General features: G+C 33.4%; 1 protein-coding gene across 1 annotated transcript in view; it reads left to right on the top strand.

The window, feature by feature from the left end:
• Window positions 1-16,802, top strand: part of LOC132742470 (DNA ligase 1-like) — a 32,440-nt gene extending 15,638 nt beyond the window's left edge. Inside the window, exons 6-10 of the mRNA XM_060730901.1 lie at window positions 3,537-3,605; window positions 9,895-10,059; window positions 12,556-12,873; window positions 15,184-15,389; window positions 16,729-16,802. Coding sequence (XP_060586884.1) covers window positions 3,537-3,605; window positions 9,895-10,059; window positions 12,556-12,873; window positions 15,184-15,389; window positions 16,729-16,751 — 781 coding nt within the window. The 3' untranslated portion in view covers window positions 16,752-16,802. The remainder of the gene's footprint in view (window positions 1-3,536; window positions 3,606-9,894; window positions 10,060-12,555; window positions 12,874-15,183; window positions 15,390-16,728) is intronic.
• The last annotated feature ends 4,396 nt before the right edge of the window (window positions 16,803-21,198 follow it).

Genomic DNA, 21,198 nt, shown 5'->3' with positions numbered 1-21,198 from the left:
TCCGTGTAGTTTACGAGAATTAATGTGGAGTATATTAGTCATGGATTGTAAGTCACGCCAGCTTAATGTGAAAGTTTTCGTTAATTCACAATAGGACAGTCGGTAAAGAGAATGCCTGATAATTGAGAGGTCCGTGGTTCGACCCTTATTGTTGCCATTTTTTTAGTACTCTTTCTTTATTTTTGCAGTATATTTTAATGGAACAGATTTGTAGTGTGTTTTACGGCATTGAAAAGACATTTATTGATTTTAATAATCCGTTTCAATTTTAAACATGAATTCTTAAAAACATGTTATTTGAAAAGAGTATATACGTAACAAAATTAAGTAAAACATAATAAAAACGAACAACATAAAATAATCATATATAGATCCAATTATGTTGAAAGTATTAATAAGAAAAAAAAAACATGGACCAACGCGGCCTCGAACTAAAAATACATGTGGCACTTAGATAATAAACTCGTGATTTACCCTATTGCGCTATAACGCTGAATACACTTAGTTTAGAGATACAAATTAAATTAAATTCCATCGTACAGCGTACATCTCACGGAACTTACCGAAAATCAACCGAAGATTAATATACTGTGTGCATCGACCGTGTAATCAGTATGTAATTGACAGGTTAATAAAACCAAACAATAACTCTATAAGAGATATCATCACAAAACTTTATAGATAGATAGATCTCATTGAATAGAAGTGCAGTGCAAAAAAACCATAACCCTGTCTTGCCTAATTTTGGAGTTTTTGCCCTTTGTTCATTTTTTAGGTCATTTGAGCTCGCTCAGGGTGAGCTTTTAGGATCAATGAATGTTCGTTGTCCGTCCACACTTGTTCGTTAACACTCTAGCGGTCACATTTTTGCCTAAATCATCATCAAACTTTGTCAGGATGCTAATCTAGTTGATAGCTCGGATGAGTTCGAACATGGTACATCTTGGATGAAAAACCAGGTCACCGGAGCTAAAAATAGACAAACCTTGTTAACACTCTAGTGGTCACATTTTTGCCTCAATCATCATCAAACTTGGTCAGGATGCTTATCTAGATGATAGCTCGGATGAGTTTGAAAAGGGGTCAACTCGGATGAAAAACTAGGTCACTGGAGCTAAAAATAGAAAAACCTTGTTAACACTCTAGCGGTCACTTTTTTGCCTCACTTACATCAAACTTTGTCAGAATGCTTGTCTAGGTGATAGCTCAGAGGAGTTTGAACATGGGTTATGTCGGATGAAAAACTAGGTCACAGGAGCCAAAAAAAGAAAAACCTTGTTAATACTCTAGCGGACACATTTTTGACTCAATTAGTGTCATCAAACTTGGTCAGGATGCTTGTCTAGGTAATCGCATGATGACTTTGAACATGGGTCATCTCGGATGAAAAACTAGGTCACCTGAGCTAAATATAGAAAAATCTAATTAACACCATAGTGGCTACTGTTTTGATCCAAATATCCTGTAAATTGGTCTGAAAGTTTGTTTTGATGATTTCTAGGTCAAGTTTGAACATGGGTCATCTTGGATGAAAAACTAGGTCACACCGCCCAAATACGGAAAAACCTTGTTAACACTCTAGTGGTTACATTTTTGACTCAATTATCATCAAACTAATGGTCAGGGTGCTTGTCTAGGTCATTGCTCGGATGAGTTTGAAAATGGGTCATCTCGGATGAAAAACTAGGTCACTGGAGCTAAAAGTGGAAAAATCTTGTTAGCACTAGTGGCTACTGTTTTGATCCAAGTATCCTGGAAATTGGTTTGAAAGTTTGTTTTGATGATTTCTAGGTCAAGTTCGAATATGGGTCACCTGGGTAAAAAACTCAGTCACACAGCTCATATATGGATAATCCTAATGTTAACGCTCTAGTGGTCACATTTTTGACTCACCTGTCATGAAACTTGGTCAGAATGCTTGTCTAGTTAATTGTTCAGATGAGTTTGATGGGACAGGTGAGCGATCTAGGGCCATCATGGACCTTCTTGTTTATACTTCCTGTGTCCAAAACCTTCTCGGGGAGCATCACCCTGTTCAACCGGTTCTTGTTTTAATTCTTTTGAAATGTCGAAACAACTGAAGAGAGTAGTGCTGAATGTGTGGTTATGTGTCATAAAGGTAGCAAATAAATAAAGATCCTGTTATGGTTTTGTTTCATAAATATGATGCTCAAATTAAGATGTGTCAATATTGTAAGTTCCAATAAGCATTATTTAAAAAGATATTACAGAATTTAAGATTTCATGTAAATAAAAGCACAGACACTTGGGGTGTGGAGCTCAAAACGCCCTTAAAATCCAAATAAAATGCATATTAATAAATGTCAGTCCCAGCATATGTATTGATCATATATATCAAAAAAACTTAATATAAACCGTTTTGAAAAATATTCATATTTCAATGTCTATAATGTATGAAATGGCTTATATTAAGTTTTTTTGATAAATATGATTTATTTGGATTTTAAAGGCATTTTGAGCTCCACACCCCAAGTGTCTGTGAATAAAAGGAGGTAATTAGAAATTTATTTTCTATAAATTCTAGGTCAAATTTTCCAATAAAAAATGAATGCATGTAATTTACTGATTAAATATAATGTGCACAAATATTTGCAGTACAAATTTTACATATTCTTGGATGTTTGAAAATTGTTTATTTGCATAATTATATACATATATAATTTCTTGTAAGTGTGGTACACAAACAGTAACAATATCAATCACAAAACGTACAGGATCTTTAATGAAAGTAGTATTTTGACTTTCTTATAAAATACTTATTCAGTACAATAAAACCAGTTGCCAACAGAGCTATAGTTGCAAAAAATAAGTATTACTTTGAAAACTGTAACAAGATGCCAAAAATGAAAAGTTTTTGAGAAATTAAATTGGTAGCATTTCTGAGGCATGATGGGCCTTCTAATTAAGCTTGCCTGTATGCTTGCTGATAGATTTAACGTCACAAACATTTCCTAAAGTAACTCCTATAAATGTCTAATTATACTATGATGAGTAAAAGAAAATACACATAAAGTAAATTGGCTTGAATGATTGTGGCCTTACATTAAGAGTGGAGGAATAATCCAGAAGCAAGAATAAGTTACATTGTCACTTTTATTCACACCTCATGAACTTTCAGCCTAAATGTAGCCTCATTTCAGTCCAAAAAATCCATATCAAATAAATATTGTATTCTATCTAGCCTGATTTTTATTTTCTGCGTCCAAAAAAGGCTATATCAAATTCACATTGTATGCTATCTGGCCTCAGTTCTAAAATACATATCAAGTTTGTATTATACATGAAGTGATATTTTTTTCAAAATGAAAAAAAGAAATATATTGGTAGTGTGAAATAAAAAAGTCATATACATTGTTGTGTACAATACTGAGTCTGTTAGACTCTGACACACACCAAGAATCTTGTATTTTTTCTATGAAAGAAATTACAGATTTCATTTCTAAATAGAAATATGTTTCAAACCTATTTATTACATGACTGATTGTGGTATTGTTTTATTTAAAATATTTTTTTAGTCCAACACCAAGCAGCCATAAACAAAGACCTGGTAAAGGAGCTGAAACTGAAAATCATCAAGAAAAAATGTAAGTTACAGATTATAGAAGAGCATATTGTAAAAGTTAGTTTGATTTGTATGTTACTTTGGGTTCTCTTACATATCCAGCATTTTAATTTGCCAAACTGTTTGATAAACTTGTAAGCAAATAAGGACATGAAATTAGATTTCTATCCAAGACCTTAAACCCTTTCCCTGCCAGAGGGTTATTTATTTATTGATCACCTATTTGCCAGAAGGTTTTCAAAAAAAATACTATATTATTAATTAATATAATTATTATCCCCCGGCGAAAAGGCGGCGGGGATATAATAAGTAATAGTCTCCATCCGTCCGTCCGACCTTCCGTACGTCCTTCCGTCCAACATTTTTGTCAGGAGCATATCTCAAAAAGTATTTGAGTTATCAACTTGAAACTTCATGGTGGATAGACCTCATTGAAGAGGAGTGCAGTGCACAAGAATGATAACTCTACACAGCATAATTTTTGAGTTATTGCCCTTTGTTATTTTTCAAAATTAATTTTTGTCCAGAGCATAACTCAAAAAGCCTTTGAGATATCAACATCAAACTTCATAGGTGCATAGATCTCACTCAGGAGGTATGCAGTGCACAAGAATGATAACTCTACCTTTCATAATTTTTTTTAGTTAATTGGCCCTTTGTTATTTTTTCATACCTAATTTTTCACCTGAGTGGAGCATAGCTCAAAAAGTGTTTGGAGTATGTCAACATGAAATGTCATAAGTGAATAGATCTTATTCAGGAGGAATGCTGTGCACAAGAATGATAACTCTTCCCTATACAATTTTTGAGTTATTGCCCTTTGTTCTTTTTCATACTATTTTGTCTGGAGCTTATCTCATAAAGTATTTGAGGTATCAACTTGAAACTTCATAGGTGGATAGATTTAACTGAAGAGGGGTGCAGCACACAAGAATGATAGCCTGCCCTGCATTATTTTTCAGTTATTGCCCTTTGTTATTTTCAGCCATCAGTATTCACATAGGTTTCAAATCTGTAATCACTATAGCCATCAGTTTTCATTACCAAAAGACCTCTTAAAATGGAATTATTCTGCTCTACTACATATACATTCTACCAATGGGCAAACACATTCAGCGGGGGATTGCCATGTTGACATGGCTCTTGTTATTATTTGTAATAAGTATTATAATAAATATATATGTTTCCAAATCTGCTAGTATATAATAATTATTGTTGATGGTATAATTATCTATATATTTATTATTATTATTATTATTATTATAACAATTATTATTATTATTATTTTAGTAACGGCAAAAGCTGTTCATATGGCAAATACGCCGAAAATAATAGGGATGGCATATGCCATCCCTATGGCAGTGAAAGAGTTAATTTGTTAAGTCTGCTGAACAAATTGTCTGCCAGATTTAACAAATAGAAATAAACTGTATAGTCTACTTCCTGCCTACTTTTCTGTATTATCATAGTAACATATTTAAAGATATACTATGCTCAAATTTTATATTAGAAAAAATTGTATATTGCTTCACAGTCTCTTTCTAAATATAAAATAAACATGTTTTGATTTTACACAAAGTAGATATGTTACGTTTCAAACTCTACACACTATAGGTGGTCAAAATATGAATATACTTTGTAACTGGCAGTTTTTTTAATACAATACCAATTTTACTTGATCTTTTATAGCGAACACAGCTTTTCATACATAGTTTATTCATTCTTTTATATAGAAAAATCAGACATTATCAGTAAGAATTAAGAAGATTTCAATAAATTTATGTGATTAAAATATTTTACTCAAGGATGAGCATAGTATATCTTTAAACAGTATCTTTCGATAACTGTGAGGCAAATTTTGAATAAATTCAATAGGAATTAACTGTAAATGCTACTTAACACTAGAAATGTGTCCATAGGACACGGGTGCCCCCACTCTCCACCGATTTGTCAATCTTATGTCTCTAGGTCAAATTTTTTTCATGCCCCTGGGCATATAGTAATTGAACCGTCTGTCCGTCCGTCTGTCCGTACGAGGTTAACCTAGAAAGGCAAGGTGGATTTTTCTTAAGTACTCCTTGTACCAATGGCTTCTTAGTTTACACACTTACTAATCAATACAAAGTACATGATTTGGTCAAGATACATAACTATGGTTTCCATATTTACCAAGTTATTGCCCTTTTCAGCATTTAGAAAATGAATAATGGTTAACCTAAAACAGCAAGTTGGAAATATCTTAAGTTCTATCTATACTAATGGCTTCATAATTTCCACACTTACTTATCAATACAAAGTACATGATATTTGCCAAGTTATATAACTGTGTCATCCATATTTCCCAGTTATTTCCCTTTTTTCACTTTGAAAATAGGCCCTTGTCTGGTTAACCTATTCCGGCAAGTTGGATTTATCGTAAATTTCTCTTAATTGCTTAATTTATTTAATGATATCTTGCATATTTGGTAGGTGGATACCTTTAATGGTCCTCTATATTTTTTGTGGAGTAAGTGGTTCTAGGGTCAAGGTAAGGTCACTGGTTTAGGAAATAAATTTAAACATTTTGCTCATACAGCCTTTTATTTTTGGTTGATGTCTTTCATGTTTAATACAAACATGCCAAGGGAGGTCCTCCTTCTTTGGTATAGTAAGGGTGTCATTTGGGTCAAAGTCATGTCACCAATGTCAGAGGTCACAATGTTAAAATAGATTTTTTACATTTTTAGCTCGACTTTTTCTATGAAAAGGGGAGCTATCCTACTCGCCCGGCGTCGGCGTCGTGCGTCGGCGTCACACCTTGGTTAAGTTTTTCGTACCACCCCACTTTATTTCAGAAGTATTACAAGTATGGCTTTGAAACTTACCATACTTGTTCACCATCATAACCTCCATCTACAGACAAGAGTACATAACTCTGTCAAGGTTTTTGACAGAATTATGGCCCTTTTTTGACTTAGAAAGTGTATTGAGCTTGGTTAAGTTTTTGTACCACCTCACTTTATTTCAAAACCATTGGAGGTATTGCTTTGAAACTGACCATACTTGTTTACCATCAGCGACTTCATCAACAGACAAGAGGACATAACTCTGTCAAGGTTTTGACAGAATTATGCCCCTTTTTGACTTAGAAAATACATTGAATAATTATGGGTAAAATCCACTTATTGCCTTAACCCTTTGAGATATTGCTTTGAAACTTTTAATGCTATTTCACATCATTACCCCCATCTGTACGCAAGAGAAGGTAACTCTGTCAAGGATTTGTTTTAAAAATTAAGGCCTTTTATCGACTTAGAATCTTGGTTAAGTTTTTAGTACCAGTCCACTTTTTGACTGAACTGTTTGAGATATTAATTTGAAAGTTGGAATACTTGTTTACAATCATGATTCCCAAACATGTCCAAAAATACAGAGATTCTTGTATTGCCTTTTACTGCAAAAACTTTTTTTATTGGCAAGCAATAAAAAAGTCGAGCGCGCTGTCTTACGGACAGCTCTTGTTATAGGTGTATTAACCATATTCTATAGACAGATGTCATTTATAATTGATAGGAAGATAAAATTTGATGGAGTTAGGGGTCAGTTGGATCAAAGTCACCAGTGCTAAAAATAGATTTTTACACTTTTGCTCATACAGCCTTTATTTATTGACATATATATTTCATATTTGGTAGGAAGATAACTTGCATGGTATTCATCCTTTTGATTAGGTAGGGATCAGTGGGTCAATGTCACTTGTGCTAAAAATAGATTTTTACACTTTTGCCCACACAGGCTTTATTTATTGACAGGTGTTTTTATATTTGGTAGGAAGATAACTTGCATGGTATTCTTCCTTTTGATTGAGTTAGGGATCAGTGTGTCAAGGTTACTAGTGCTAAAAATAGATTTTTACACTTTTGCCCATATAGCCTTTATTTATTGACAGATATATTTCATATATGGTAGGAAGATAACTTGCATGTTATTCTTACTTTTGATGGAGTTAGGGTCAGTTGGGTGAAGATCACAAGTGCTAAAATTAGATTTTTACACTTTTGCCCATACAGCCTTTATTTATTTGACAGATTTATTTCATATTTGGTTGGAAGATAACTTGCATGGTATTCATCCTTTTGATTGCTGTAGTGATCAGTGGGTCAAGGTCACTTGTGCTAAAAAATAGATTTTTACACTTTTGCCCATACAGCCTTTATTTATTGACAGATTTATTTCATATTTGTTTGGAAGATAACTTGCATGGTATCCTTCCTTTGGATGGAGTTAGGGGTCAGTTTGGTCAAGGTCATCAATGCTCAAAATAGATTTTAACATTTTTGCCCATACAGCCTTTATTTATTGACAGGTGTATTTCATATTTGGTAGGAAGATAACTTGCATGATATTCTATAGGTGTCACTTGGTCAAGGTCAAGGGTGCCAAGTGCAGATTTCTTACATTTATATATATTTGATAAAGTTGAATATTTATCACTTCACAAGTCATAGCAATGACTTGGCAACATATATTTCACAATTACAAAATGCCATGACTCTGTCAAGCTATATAACTTGTTTTACAATTTTTTGGCAATGTTTCTGTCCATAACTGAGTAAATGGGTAAACATTTTTTGAAATATTTCTACTGACAAGAATCGGAGCCGGGGGCATTTGTGTTTAACAAACACGTTCTTGTTTTGGCTACATGTGCCCAAGTTGAAAACTAAAAATCTAATATTAAGTAAAGGGCAAATACTACAAATACTGAATAAATCCACAAGAAAACCCCAAAGGTGCATAAGTACACATGCTGACCAACATTTTTGTAACTTTCCAGGCCTACAGGTCAAATACTTTTTGAGTTACTTGAAACACAAGTTAAATATTGTGAATTTTTACTAAGTCAAGGGCAATTACTCTAAAAATACTCAATATATCCACATGAAAATACCCAGGTGCGCATCTTCACATGCTGATCAACATTTCTGTAAGGTTTCATGACTCTAGGTCAATTACTTTTTGAGCTACGTGCAACAAAAAAGAGAATGGACAAACGGAAAGATGGACGGACATACAAGGGTAAATCTAAATGCCCCCCTACAGTGGGGGCACAAAAAACTCCTCAACCCCTTAGCTGATTGTAATAAAACTTAATAAAAAGAAATGTCCTGATAATTAAATCTTGTCCATTTAAACCATAATCTTCAGGGAGTGATTAAGGGCCACATTGGCCCTTTTATATTAAATATGTTAGAAGATAGTCATTTTATGTTATTAAACAGAGAACTACTGTTAGTTTTCATAAAAAATGCACATACCCTTGGTTTAAATTATTACATATATTTAATTATAAGCCAGTTTTAACTCACCTTTTTCGTTTCTGTTGCTGTTGCCATCCAGACTTTGGTGTTGGCCCCACTCTAGGGGGGCTATTTAGATTTGCTGGTGTCTGTGTGTCCCTTCTGATGTTGTGTCACATGAAAATGCCTAAATGACGGCTATACTGTTGACTCTGAACTACACTTCCAACTCATGGAATTCTAGTTTTAACTTATTGTGCGTAGCCCAAAAAGTATTTGACCTTAAGTCATGAAACTTTACAGGACTGTTGGTCAGCATGTATAGTTGTGCATCTGCTGTTGGGAAAAATAAAGATGCCAACATTGGAAAAATTGGATGCTATTTTTATGCACCAACTACTTAGGGTAGAAGAGTCATGTAGAATTTCCCCTCTCTTTTCCTCTGTCATGCTGTCCTGCTGTACATCAGTAGACAAATGAATTTTGCTTGTTATTTTTTCAAGTATGTTGAATAATTCAAATATACCTTGACCTTTGACTGACTGACCATCAAGGTCAAAATATGGAAATAAAATTAATTGTCATTGTTATTTACTGAAAGATGTAATTCATGCTTGGACAAAACACATGATAAAACCAACATTTTGAATTATTCTGATATGACTTTGAGCTTTATTTACCTTTACTGTCAAGGTCAAATAATTGAAATATTTTTAAATTGTCATAACATTGTTATTTATTTATGGATTTGATTCACACTTGGACAAGAAAACAGAAAACATATGACAAAACTGACATATGTTGAATTATTATGATATGACCTTGATCTTTGACTGAAGGATGAATATTAAATTTGAATTTCAGTTGTTACAAAGAATCTATGTTTTGTAGGAGTACTCACTTGTATACTTTTTTTTCCTCTGATGTTAAAATTTGACTTTAGAAATAAGAAAGAGTGGAGTGTGAATAGGCAATTACTCTTGTATATAACTGTATTTGAGAAGATAGTGACATTTCAATTTTCTATTTTAGACAAACATTGGAGAAAGAACTTGCAAAAGAGAGAAACGAATCAGAGAAAATGTTGCACAAATTTAATGACAGAGAGAAACAAATTAAGGAACTTGAAAAAGAATTGAAAGAAAGAGATGAAAGAAACAACTTTTTAGAGGAAGAATCAAAAAGTCTAGCACAAAGGTAGAATACTGTTCATGAATATTCTGATAAAAATGCCTATGGTATTTGTTTTGTAGATGATCAGGTATTATTTGGTTATAAAAATCTACTTAGATTTTAAGCATGCATTTCAAGAAAATAGTTGTTTTCCACAAATTTAGTTTCTTCTGTATTGTGATATAAAAGCATTTGTAGTATGAATTTATTTTAAATTAAAATGTGCATGTACAATAACATAAATCTTAAAAATGCATTTAATAATTAATGGGGATCAAGTTTTTGTTTTATTATCTCACCTGTCACAAAGTGAGCTTTGTGATCGCTTTTCATCCAGCATTCGTCTGACATACACTTGTTTGTCTGGTGGCCATAAACCTTTACTTTAAACAACATCTCCTAATAAACTGCCTGACCAATTTCATCCAAACGTCACAGGAATATTCCTTTGGTGGTCACCTTTAAAAATTGTTTAAGGAATTTAATTCCAAGCAAAACTCTGGTTGCAATGGCAATTGAAAGAAAAAACTTAAAACATTTGCTTTTAGAAAACCCAAACAGCTAGAGCTTAGATATTAAGCATGAAACATCTTCTAGTGAGTGTCTACTACCATTAGCTTGTTCATTTAAATTCCTCTGGGGTCAAACTTGGCCCCAACCTGTGTGTGTGTGGGGGGGGGGGGGGGCGGTAATTGATTTTTCTATTAGGTATATTATAGTAAAAAGCTTAAGAAATCTTCTTTTAAAACCCAAAAGACCTAGAGCTTAGATATCAATCATGAAACTTCTTCTAATGGGTGGTCTACCAAAGTTTTTTTTTCTCAAATATAAGCCCTGGGGTCATAATTGGCCCTGCCCCAGTTGGTCATTGATTTTCCTAATATGTACACATCTTTTGGAACTGTTGTTTTCCCTTAGCAATAGCAACCAGTAATGTTTCTTACACATTCGCTTTTTTTAAATAAAAATATGAACTTTGTGATATCAGTTTATGAGTTGGATTTTTAGCTCACCTGAGGACAATGTCCTCAAGGTGAACTTTTGTGATGGCCCATTGTTAGTCGTCCATCATCCGTGCGTCCGTCCTTGCTTCAACAATTTCATTAAACAACTTCTTTGTTGAAACATGATTATAAGAGAAATCGGTTGGCTAATAATTAAATAAGTTAACTCATTGACTGTGTGTATATGTGGCATCCGTAAAAAGTTGCCCCAAACTTCACTTCAGTGTTGTTATATTTTCTGGTCCTTGGGGATCATTGATGTGAACAATATAGTGTTGTGAATTGAGTACCTCTCAAGCTGGTGCTAGGTGAATGAGGGATGTTGCACATATTCATTATCCCTCATGTACAGACGCAATCAAACCGAGTCTGCAATTCTTATGTTATTTTGTTGTGATTGATGCTTCCGAGGGATCACTTTGTTTCCAGAATTTTTTTTCAGAGATCACCATTAGATTGAATATGTATGTTATATTAAGTTTATCATATTCATATTGATGTATTTATGAGCATTTTCATTTTTTAGGGGGGAGGGGGTGGCGAAAAAATATTGAGCAAGTGGAAAGAAATGTAGTGATTTAATGTTACATCTGTTAATATAATATAAAGTCTGTTTCAATACATGTTACCAATCAAATACACTTGGTTTTTTGTGTCAATCATTAGACTTTGGCTACATCAGTGCCAGTATGGCATCTTGGATTAGTTCAACTGTTGATAATTGCCCTGTAGACCCAGGCCTTATTAAGCTTGCTGCCACAAAATGACATCTGGTTTCTTGTGCTTAAGACAAATCATATGCCTTGAAGATTAATGAGAATATTCCACCTGCAATGGTCAGTACATAAATTGCTATTTTCAACATAAACACTGCTTGGTAATTTGTTATCTTTCTGTTTTCCCATATAATAAAGTTGAAGAAGATCTTAAATGCATCCTAACTTCTAGAGATTTTGTAGAATTTTCTTCAGACCAACTTGAACAACTTCCCCTTTCTTCATTGTTCTTGTCAAAATGTCCACAGAAAGTTACGGAATGCATTATAAATATTCGAAAATTTTCAGAATAGTATTTGAGACTTCAAAACTTCAAAAGTGGATAATATACAGATCATATTGAGTGTAGTGCACAAGAATGAACTCTTGACTTTATTATTTCTAAGTTATGATCTTTCCAAACCTCAAAATTACTCCCTTAGTGTTTTTAAAACCTCCACTGCATAATGGGGTGTGGGGTTGGGGGTCTTTATTGGAATCATTAAATCCTGTAAGTCTGCCAGTCCTTCCATCAGTCAGTCATTCTGTCTCCAGTTTTAGTGTCAGCTCTTATTACAATGTTCCCTCTTGAGGGATTTTGTTAAAACTCCTGCAACAAGATGATGTGGTGCTGTGCAAGCTTAAGGTCATGGTGGTATTAACCTATGCTAAGTGAGAGCATTAACAAAAAGCTATTTGTTGTTATTTTATGAAGGCAAGCCTAAATTAACAATAAGAATTTTTCTATTTTATACCTATAGTCTTGGACAGGAAAAGAAGATAAGAACAGCTGTTGAAAATGAACTAAAGTCTGCTAAGGACATGGTTCAGAGGCTTGAGAAACATGTCAATGATGATTCTGTTAAGTGTCAGGAACATCAAAAAAGAATAGCAGAATTAGAAGCTGCAAATAAAAAACTTGAAGCTGCATATAAAAATCTTGATAAACAGAAATATCATATGGAACAACAGGCAAACAAGAATATGGAACACATGCAAAATATTCTTCTAGAAGAGAAAAGGAAAGCTGATGACCAGTACAAAAAACTCTTAGCAGATCGAGATGATTTACGAGACAGGTAAGTTATTAGTATTCAGACTATTCTAAGAATTTTTTAAAGTTTTTGACTCTTTCAGATCTAGTATCAATAAAAGCATTTGGGTCTTAAAGATCCTGTAACACATCTTTTCATGGTTTTATTTCATAGATATAATGCTCAAATTAAAATTTGTCAAATTAGTAAGTTCCAATAAGCATTATTTATAAAGATATTACCGAATTTAACATTTCATGTAATTAAGGGAGGTAATTAGATATTTATTTTCAATAAATTATAAGCCAAATTTTCCAATAAGAAATGGATGCATATAATTTATTGATTAAATATAATGTGCTCAAATATTTGCAGTACACATTTTACATATTCTTCGATGTTTGAAAATGTTTTATTAGCATAATTATATACATATATAATTTTTTGCAAGTGTGGTATACACACAGTAACAATATCAATCACAAAACATATAGGATCTTTAACAAAATCATTACAGCTGTCTCTGTATTAATAATATCATCACCAGTGCAGTTATGGAAAAACTTGAGACTGTCAGATTTAAGAGGTGATTAGCAGTTTCTGCATTAAGGGGAAAATGTATCAACCTAGAATTCAGTAAAATCTATTTTCAAAAGGAACAACTTCATTATGCATTTAGAGAAAACATATACTAGTAATATACAGAGGATATTGAATTAGTGTAGGTTTAGTAGGTTTAGTACAGAATTTATTGAACAAGTTAAAGAAATTATATATCATGTGAGCTTCTGGGTGATACTCTACATTAACTGTACAAATGATTTACCTCTGTCACAAGGATTACATATAAATGGAATTGAATATGAAACCATTAAAAACATTTCCCCAGAAACTTAATTTACATTCCTTGCCAAGTTTTTTTTTGAGTTTTGCTAAAATTTGCCACAACTTTGTTATTGTATTTAAGGTTTGATTCATACCTAGGCAAATGATTAATTCAAATATGACCTTGACCTTGAATAACACATTGACTGTCAAGGTCAAATCATTATATATTTTGCTTAAATTGTAATAACTATGTTACTTATTAATAAATTACATTCATCCACTGATGACAAAATTGACATATTGGATGATTTCAATATACCATTGACTTTTAAATGGCATGGCCCATATTTAGTGTTGCTTTGTTTATTATACTTGAATTTGATTTCAAAGCTACACTTGAGATAGAACTGACTTTAAATAGTACAAATATGACCTTGACAGCAAAAGTGACTGTCAAGGTAAAAATATTAAATTTTGCGTATATTTTGATAACTTTAATAGTTATTCACAGATTTGATTTATACTTGGACTAGATTACAACAATAAAATAGATACATCTGTATGTTAATGACTAAAAATAACATTGACCTTTAAATGACATTGACAACCAAGGTCAAATTATTGGTTTTGCAAAGATTGTAATAGCTTTGTTATTTATACTTGAACAAAACAATACTTATGACAAAAATGAAATACAAGATAATGTAAATATGACCTTGACCTTAAAGTGACCTTGGCCTTCAAGGTCATATTATTTATGTTTTCTAAAATTGTCATAGCTTTGTTATTTAATAAAGGATTTTATCCATTTCATGTCAATAGAACACTTAAGACTAAACCAACATATGGTATAGTTAAAGTATGACCCTAATTTTTGAATGACCTTGATTCTCAAGGTAAGTTTATTGAATTTTGCTTAAATTGTGACAACTTTGTTATATATTTACAGATATAATTTAAACTTGGAGAATACATTTATGACAAAACTAATTCATTGAATAATTTAAATAGGACCATGACCTGAAAAAGGCATTGACAGTCAAGGTCAGCCATTGATTTTGCCTGACCTGGTGGAAGGTTTCATTTGTACTCGGACAAAGCAACAGTAATGGCATCATCTACATGTTGAATAAATTATGTATGCCATTGAATCATAAATGTCACCTTGACAGTCAATGACAATTACCAAATATTATGTAAATTCTGTCTAAGAAAATGATGTTTTCTTAGTTAAATCTTCACTAGTATTATGTGATGTACTTGCCTTTAGAAAAAGAACAAATAGGCTTTGGCTCTGCTTTTGGTGGATCTGGATATTTTGTTATATCACTCGTCTGTTCCTGAGCATGCCTGAAATTTTTCAATGTGGTTACTTCAATGAGATGTGGCTATGGGTTAAATTGGTTACATTTCCAGGAAGTTGCAAGAAAAGAATAAAAAATACTTTTATACATGTCATGTAGACTAGTGAATACTGACCATGGATGTATTTTTGAAACATTAATGTTCTTTTCTATTTGTACTCAGATTTAGTAAGCTAGCTGGTAAGAAATTACAGGAGCAGAATGCTGATATAGCAGACCTCAGTGATCCTAACAGAGCAATGAAGGTGTCGGAGAAGTTTGGCCAGTTATACGATGATGATTGGACTAATGCCTTTGAAAGTTTGACTGATAAGAAGCTAGGCGTACCATTAAAAAGATGCCATAAATGTTCTACTACGCCTTCTTCAAGTAATGTATATACTATTTGTATCAAACATTGTTTCAATTAAAATGCTGTTCTCATTAATCATCCAAACAAGAATTGTTTGAAAAAACACTAATTGGTATACATTGAAATTGTTTTGCATAATCTGTAAACTGACTGTTTAGCCTGTCTGTTTTGAAGAAAAATGTGTGCTATTATGATCGCTTCAACATTATTGTTGTTGTCTTTAATATTGAAATGCTTCTCATGACAAGGTGCAGATTTTAGACAAGCAGCGTAAGTCTTAAAGCAATGAATTTGCAGAAAGGCCTCTTTTAACTTAGAATTTTTAACAGACAAGTGTTTACACCACATGCATTGCTCTTGTAACTGTAAAAGACTGATTTTTTTGGGTCACAAATCACAATGATAGAGTCAAAAGTTGAGCTGACATACTTTTTTTTGTTTAAAAAAAAATATCGAAACATCATATACCGTATAAGTTGTATTTACTGCGGTGACTTTATTTCTGCGTTTTCTGCGGTCAATTTCAGCACCGCAGAAATAAAAACCGCAGAATATTTTTCCATGTGTTTTTTTTTAACGATATGTCTCCCACATGATGACCTGTTTCCTCTAAAGTAATAACGACTATAGGATTATAACGGTTAGCGGGTAATCGAGTTATTTAAAATTGCTTTCGGCTAAGCATGTAATATGTGCTTGTAAGGATGTACCTATTGTTAATTATGCCAATTTATGAATAAAGATATTTAAACATCATAGTGTTTGCCTGTACGCTAAAAGGTTTGTTTACCACTAAATCATTAAAACCATTTTAACCCTTAAACTGCTAAATAATCGTCGTTTACATTAATTGTTGACTGATTTGTAAACGATTAACTTCTAGTCAATTTTATGAAATTAAAGATACTACAGGGTATATTTTTCACGCGTCATTTCACGCTGATCAAAAGATGCATACTGTCTATTGTTGAGCATTATATTTGTTTGCAAGTAAACAATATCATTATTTGCAATTTACTATATAATTTTGATGGTAACGATGATGAACAAAATTTTAATGCGAATGTGTACATGCAAATAAAATAGGAAGAGTAATGTGACTTAGACTTTGATAAGATGAGCCGCAGAATTTAAATCATGTTTTTTTCCAAAAGAATGTGCCGCAGAAATTAAGTCCGCCAGAAATAAAAGCATTGCCAAAAATTTTGGAAAAAACGCAAAATTTGGAGCCAGCAGAAAAAAACACTTATACGATAATATTCATATTATATATATGTATCTTTGCATTGTTAAGACAGATGTCTGACATGTATGCCAACTGACCCTAAATTTAGACAATGATTGATTTGTTTTCAGGAATGTTGGACGTTTTGCAATAAACTGGTGGGCAGCACAAATGGAAAGTTTTTACAAAAGTATTTCTACATCCCTGCTCAGATCTTTGGCTACTTTTGACCAAAAAAAACTGGTAGGTGTTTTAAAAAAAATACTTTTTGAAAAATTGTTACATTATAACTGAAAATAAATAGGCATTTCCATTTTGAGTGTAAGTAAGTAAGTAAGGTAAGGTAAGGTAAGGTAAGGTAAGGTCAGGTAAGGTAAGGTAAGGTAAGGTAAGGTAAAGTAAAGTAAAGTAAATGTTTCCCAATCTTCCATATGTGCCTCTAAGAAAAACATAATTTACAATATATACAACTACAATAATATGGAAACAACAATGTGGTACAATTTACATTGAAATTGTTAGAACAAGAAATACATGATAATATTTACAATCCATTCATAGCATAACACTTGTCAAAGAAGTACATATTAGATTAAACAAAGTAGGTGTTACATCAAATATTAATATTCAAGTCTTTTTTAAAGTGATTAATTGAATGATGAGAAATACCAGGATAGATATGAAGCTTGAAATTCCTAACTGTTTCAGATAATCTTATGTTAAGAGGGATATTATTCCATAAGTTAGGGCCAGAATATACTAGGGATTTTCTGAAAAATTCTTTCTTAGGTTGTGGAACAGCTAGGTCTGAACTTTTCGTAGATCTTAAATTGCTCTCATGTTTTTGTTGTACAAATTTGGAACTTACTTTGCATGTATTGTGGATATGGTTAACAAGTTCAAAACATAGAAATATGGATTTGAAATGCCTATAGTAACCCAAAACCGCTAAATTCTGTATGATTAATATTAATTGAGCTAATTCTTGGATGACAATTTTTAATGCACTTCAATAATAGCTTAGGCAAAAACTAAATTTTAAATATGGAAATAATAAGTTCATATCATGATGTGCCAAGTTATTTCAAACTCTTACAACAGTTTAAAAATTATGGAGTGGACTCGAAATGTCAACTTTTTAACTCTTGAAGTTTGAGTGTGACCTAATTATTGAGCTCTGAACAATGATGACACCATGTGCAGAGCGCAATCATTGGGTTGCTATTCCCAAGGTCAAGTTCACACTTTAAAGTCAAGTGTTAAAAAGTCTACATATTGTGTCAGCTCCATAACTTTTAAATTGCTGATTTTTAGCTCATCTGTCACAAAGTGACAGGGTGAGCTTTTTTGATCGCTTTTCGTCCGGCGTCCGGCCGTCCGGCGTCCGTCCGGCGTCCGTCCGTCCGTAAACTTTTACTTTAAATGACATCTCCTCATAAACCACTAAGCCAATTTCATCCAAACTTCACAGGAATGTTCCTTTGGTGGTCACCTTTAAAAATTGTAAAAAAGAATTTAATTCCATGCAGAACTCTGGTTGCCATGGCAACCAAAAGAAAAAACTTTAAATATTTTCTTTTAAAAAACCGTAAGAGCTAGAGCTTAGATATTTGGCATGAAGCATCTTCTAGTGAGTGTCTACCAAGTTTGTTCAAATAAAAGCCCTGGGGTCAAAATTGGCCCCGCCCCGGGGGGTCATTGATTTTCCCTATATGCATATAGTAAAAACTTAAAAAATCTTCTTTTAAAGAACCCATAGAGCTAGAGCTAAGATATTTAGCATGAAACATGTTCTAATGCGTGTTTACCAAGTTTGTTCAAATAAAAGCCCTGGGGTCAAAATTGGCCCCGCCCCAGGGGGTCATTGATTTTCCCTATATGCATATAGTAAAAACTTAAAAAATCTTCTTTTAAAGAACTCAAAGAGCTATGGCTAAGATATTGAGCATCAAACATGTTCTAATAGGTGTCTACCAAGTTTGTTCAAATAAAAGCCCTGGGGTCAAAATTGGCCCCGCCCCAGGGGGTCATTGTTTTTCCCTATATGCATATAGTAAAAACTTAAAAAAAATCTTCTTTTAAAAAACCAATAGAGTTAGAGCTAAGATATTTAGCATGAAACATGTTCTAATAAGTGTCTACGAAGTTTGTGCAAATAAAAGCCCTGGGGTCAAAATTGGCCCCGCCCCGGGGGGTCATTGATTTTCCCTATATGCATATAGTAAAAGCTTAAAAAATCTTCTTTTAAAGAACTCAAAGAGCTATGGCTAAGATATTTAGCATCAAACATGTTCTAATAGGTGTCTACCAAGTTTGTTCAAATAAAAGCCCTGGGGTCAAAATTGGCACCGCCCCAGGGGTCATTGATTTTCCTTATATGTGCATAGCAAAAACTTAAAAAATCTTCTTTGAAAAAACCCAAATAGCTAGAGTTAAGATATTAAGCATGAAACATCTTTTAGTAAGTGTCTACAAAGTTTGTTCAAATAAAAGACCTGGGGTCAAAATTGGCCCCGCCCCGGGGGTCATTGATTTTCTTTATTTGTGTATAGCACAAACTTAAAATCTTCTTTGAAAAAACCCAAATAGCTGGAGTTTAGATATTAAGCATGAAACATCTTCTAGTAAGTGTCTACAAAGTTTGTTCAAATAAAAGCCCTGGGGTCAAAACTGGCCCGGCCCCAGGGGTGTCATTGTTTTTAACTATATGTGTATAGTACATGTAAAAACTTTAAAAAAATCTTCTTTTAAAAAGCTCAATGAGCTAGAGCTTAAATGTTTAGCATGAAACATCTTCTTATGGGTGTCTACCAAGTTTGTGCAAATAAAAGCCCTTGGGTTAAATTGGCCCTGCAACGTTGGGAGGGGGGGGGGTTGGGGGGCCTATTTACAGGTGAGAGACCTCAGGGCCATCATGGTCCTCTTGTTTAAATTAACTTAGCTCAACTGATCACCATAATGAGACAACATGCAAAGCACAATAATTGAGTTGCTGCCCCAAAGGTCAAGGTCATACTTAAAGGTCAAGTGTTAAAAGTCTATATTTCTATCGTCTACATAACCTTTAAACCGCTGAAAAGTTTTTTTAAACAAGTTTGCACAGGTGACGACCATAATGAGATGAAGTACAGAGTGCAATAACTAAATTGCTTCCCACATAGTCAGGTAAATGTTAGAAAGTCTACATTTCGTGTCAGTCCATAACATTTAAACAGCTGCAATGTTTTTAAGATAACTTGGCAGAAATGATCACCATTATGACACCATTGGCAGAGCACAATGATCAAGTCATAAAACTAAAGGTCAGGGTCATACTTTAAGGTCCAGTTTATAAATAGTTCATGTCAGCTCTACAACTTACTGACAATTCAAAGGTTTTAAAATAACTTGGCACAAAAGATACCACACAATCTGCAGAACTCAACATCCAGGTTGCTACCTTCAAGGTCAAGGTTATATGTTCTCCATAACCTTTTGACTTTTTGGGAGATTTTAAATAACTTGGCACAAATAATCACCATTGTGAGACTATGTGCTTATGATATGCAAGGCACAACATCAAGGTCATGGTTGGTAAAAGGTCAATAAGTACACATTCATGACTGCTGAAGGGGATTTAGACAAAGTTTTGTAAACGCTTGGGGTCACTTAGTTTATAAAGTCTTGTACAAGAAATAACATTTAAGTTTTCTTTTGTGAAACAAATGCCAAGAGCTCAGACATTTGTAATGTAACAAGCATTGCTTCTATAAAAGTAACAAGTCATGCCCAAGAGGTAAAAAATGGCAACACCCTAGGGATCATTTACTTCACATAGACTTGTTTAATTAAATGTCTTAAAAATTTCTTCTCTGCATGAACAATGCACATTAGAAAATTTGCATCACCTCTATAAAAGTTATTATGCTTCCCAAAAAATTTCGGCGGAGCATATAGTCATCAGGTAGTCTGTCCGTCAGTCCATCCGTACGTACGTAATCTGGAATTCGTGTCTGGTCCATATCTTTGTTATTTGAAGTCAGATTTTTAAAACCTTTTCACAGAAATGATCACCATATGGAGACGATGTGTCGTGCGCAACATTTGGGTTGTTACCTTGAAGGTCAAGGTCACAGCATGACCTTGCAGCATTTCGTGTCCGGTCCCTAACTTCATTATTTGAAGTCGATTTTAAAACTATTTCACAGAAATGATCACCTTATTGAAACGACGTGTCGCACGCAACTTTTGGGTCACTACCTTGAAGGTCAAGGTCACAGCATGACCTTGCAGCAAAATCGTGTCCAACCCATAACTTTGTTATTTGAAGTCGGATTTTAAAACTATTTCACAAAAAATGATCACCATATTGAGACGATGTGTTGTGAGCAAATTTGGGTCGGTACCTTGAAGGTCAAGGTAACAGTATGACCTTGCAGCAAAATGGTGTCCAGTCCATAACTTCATTATTTGAAGTTGGATTTTACAACTATTTCACAGAAATGATCACCATATTGAGACGACGCATTGCCGGCAACATTTGGGTCGCTACCTTGAAGGTCAAGGTCACAGCATGACCTTGCAGTAAAATCTTGTCCAGCCCATAACTTCGTGATTTGAAG

The sequence above is a fragment of the Ruditapes philippinarum genome, unplaced genomic scaffold (genome assembly GCF_026571515.1).
Source record: "Ruditapes philippinarum isolate M1 unplaced genomic scaffold, ASM2657151v2 ctg1155_1_1_1_1, whole genome shotgun sequence".
NCBI classification, from domain to species: domain Eukaryota; kingdom Metazoa; phylum Mollusca; class Bivalvia; order Venerida; family Veneridae; genus Ruditapes; species Ruditapes philippinarum.
This window is presented reverse-complemented; position numbering and strand designations above follow the sequence as displayed.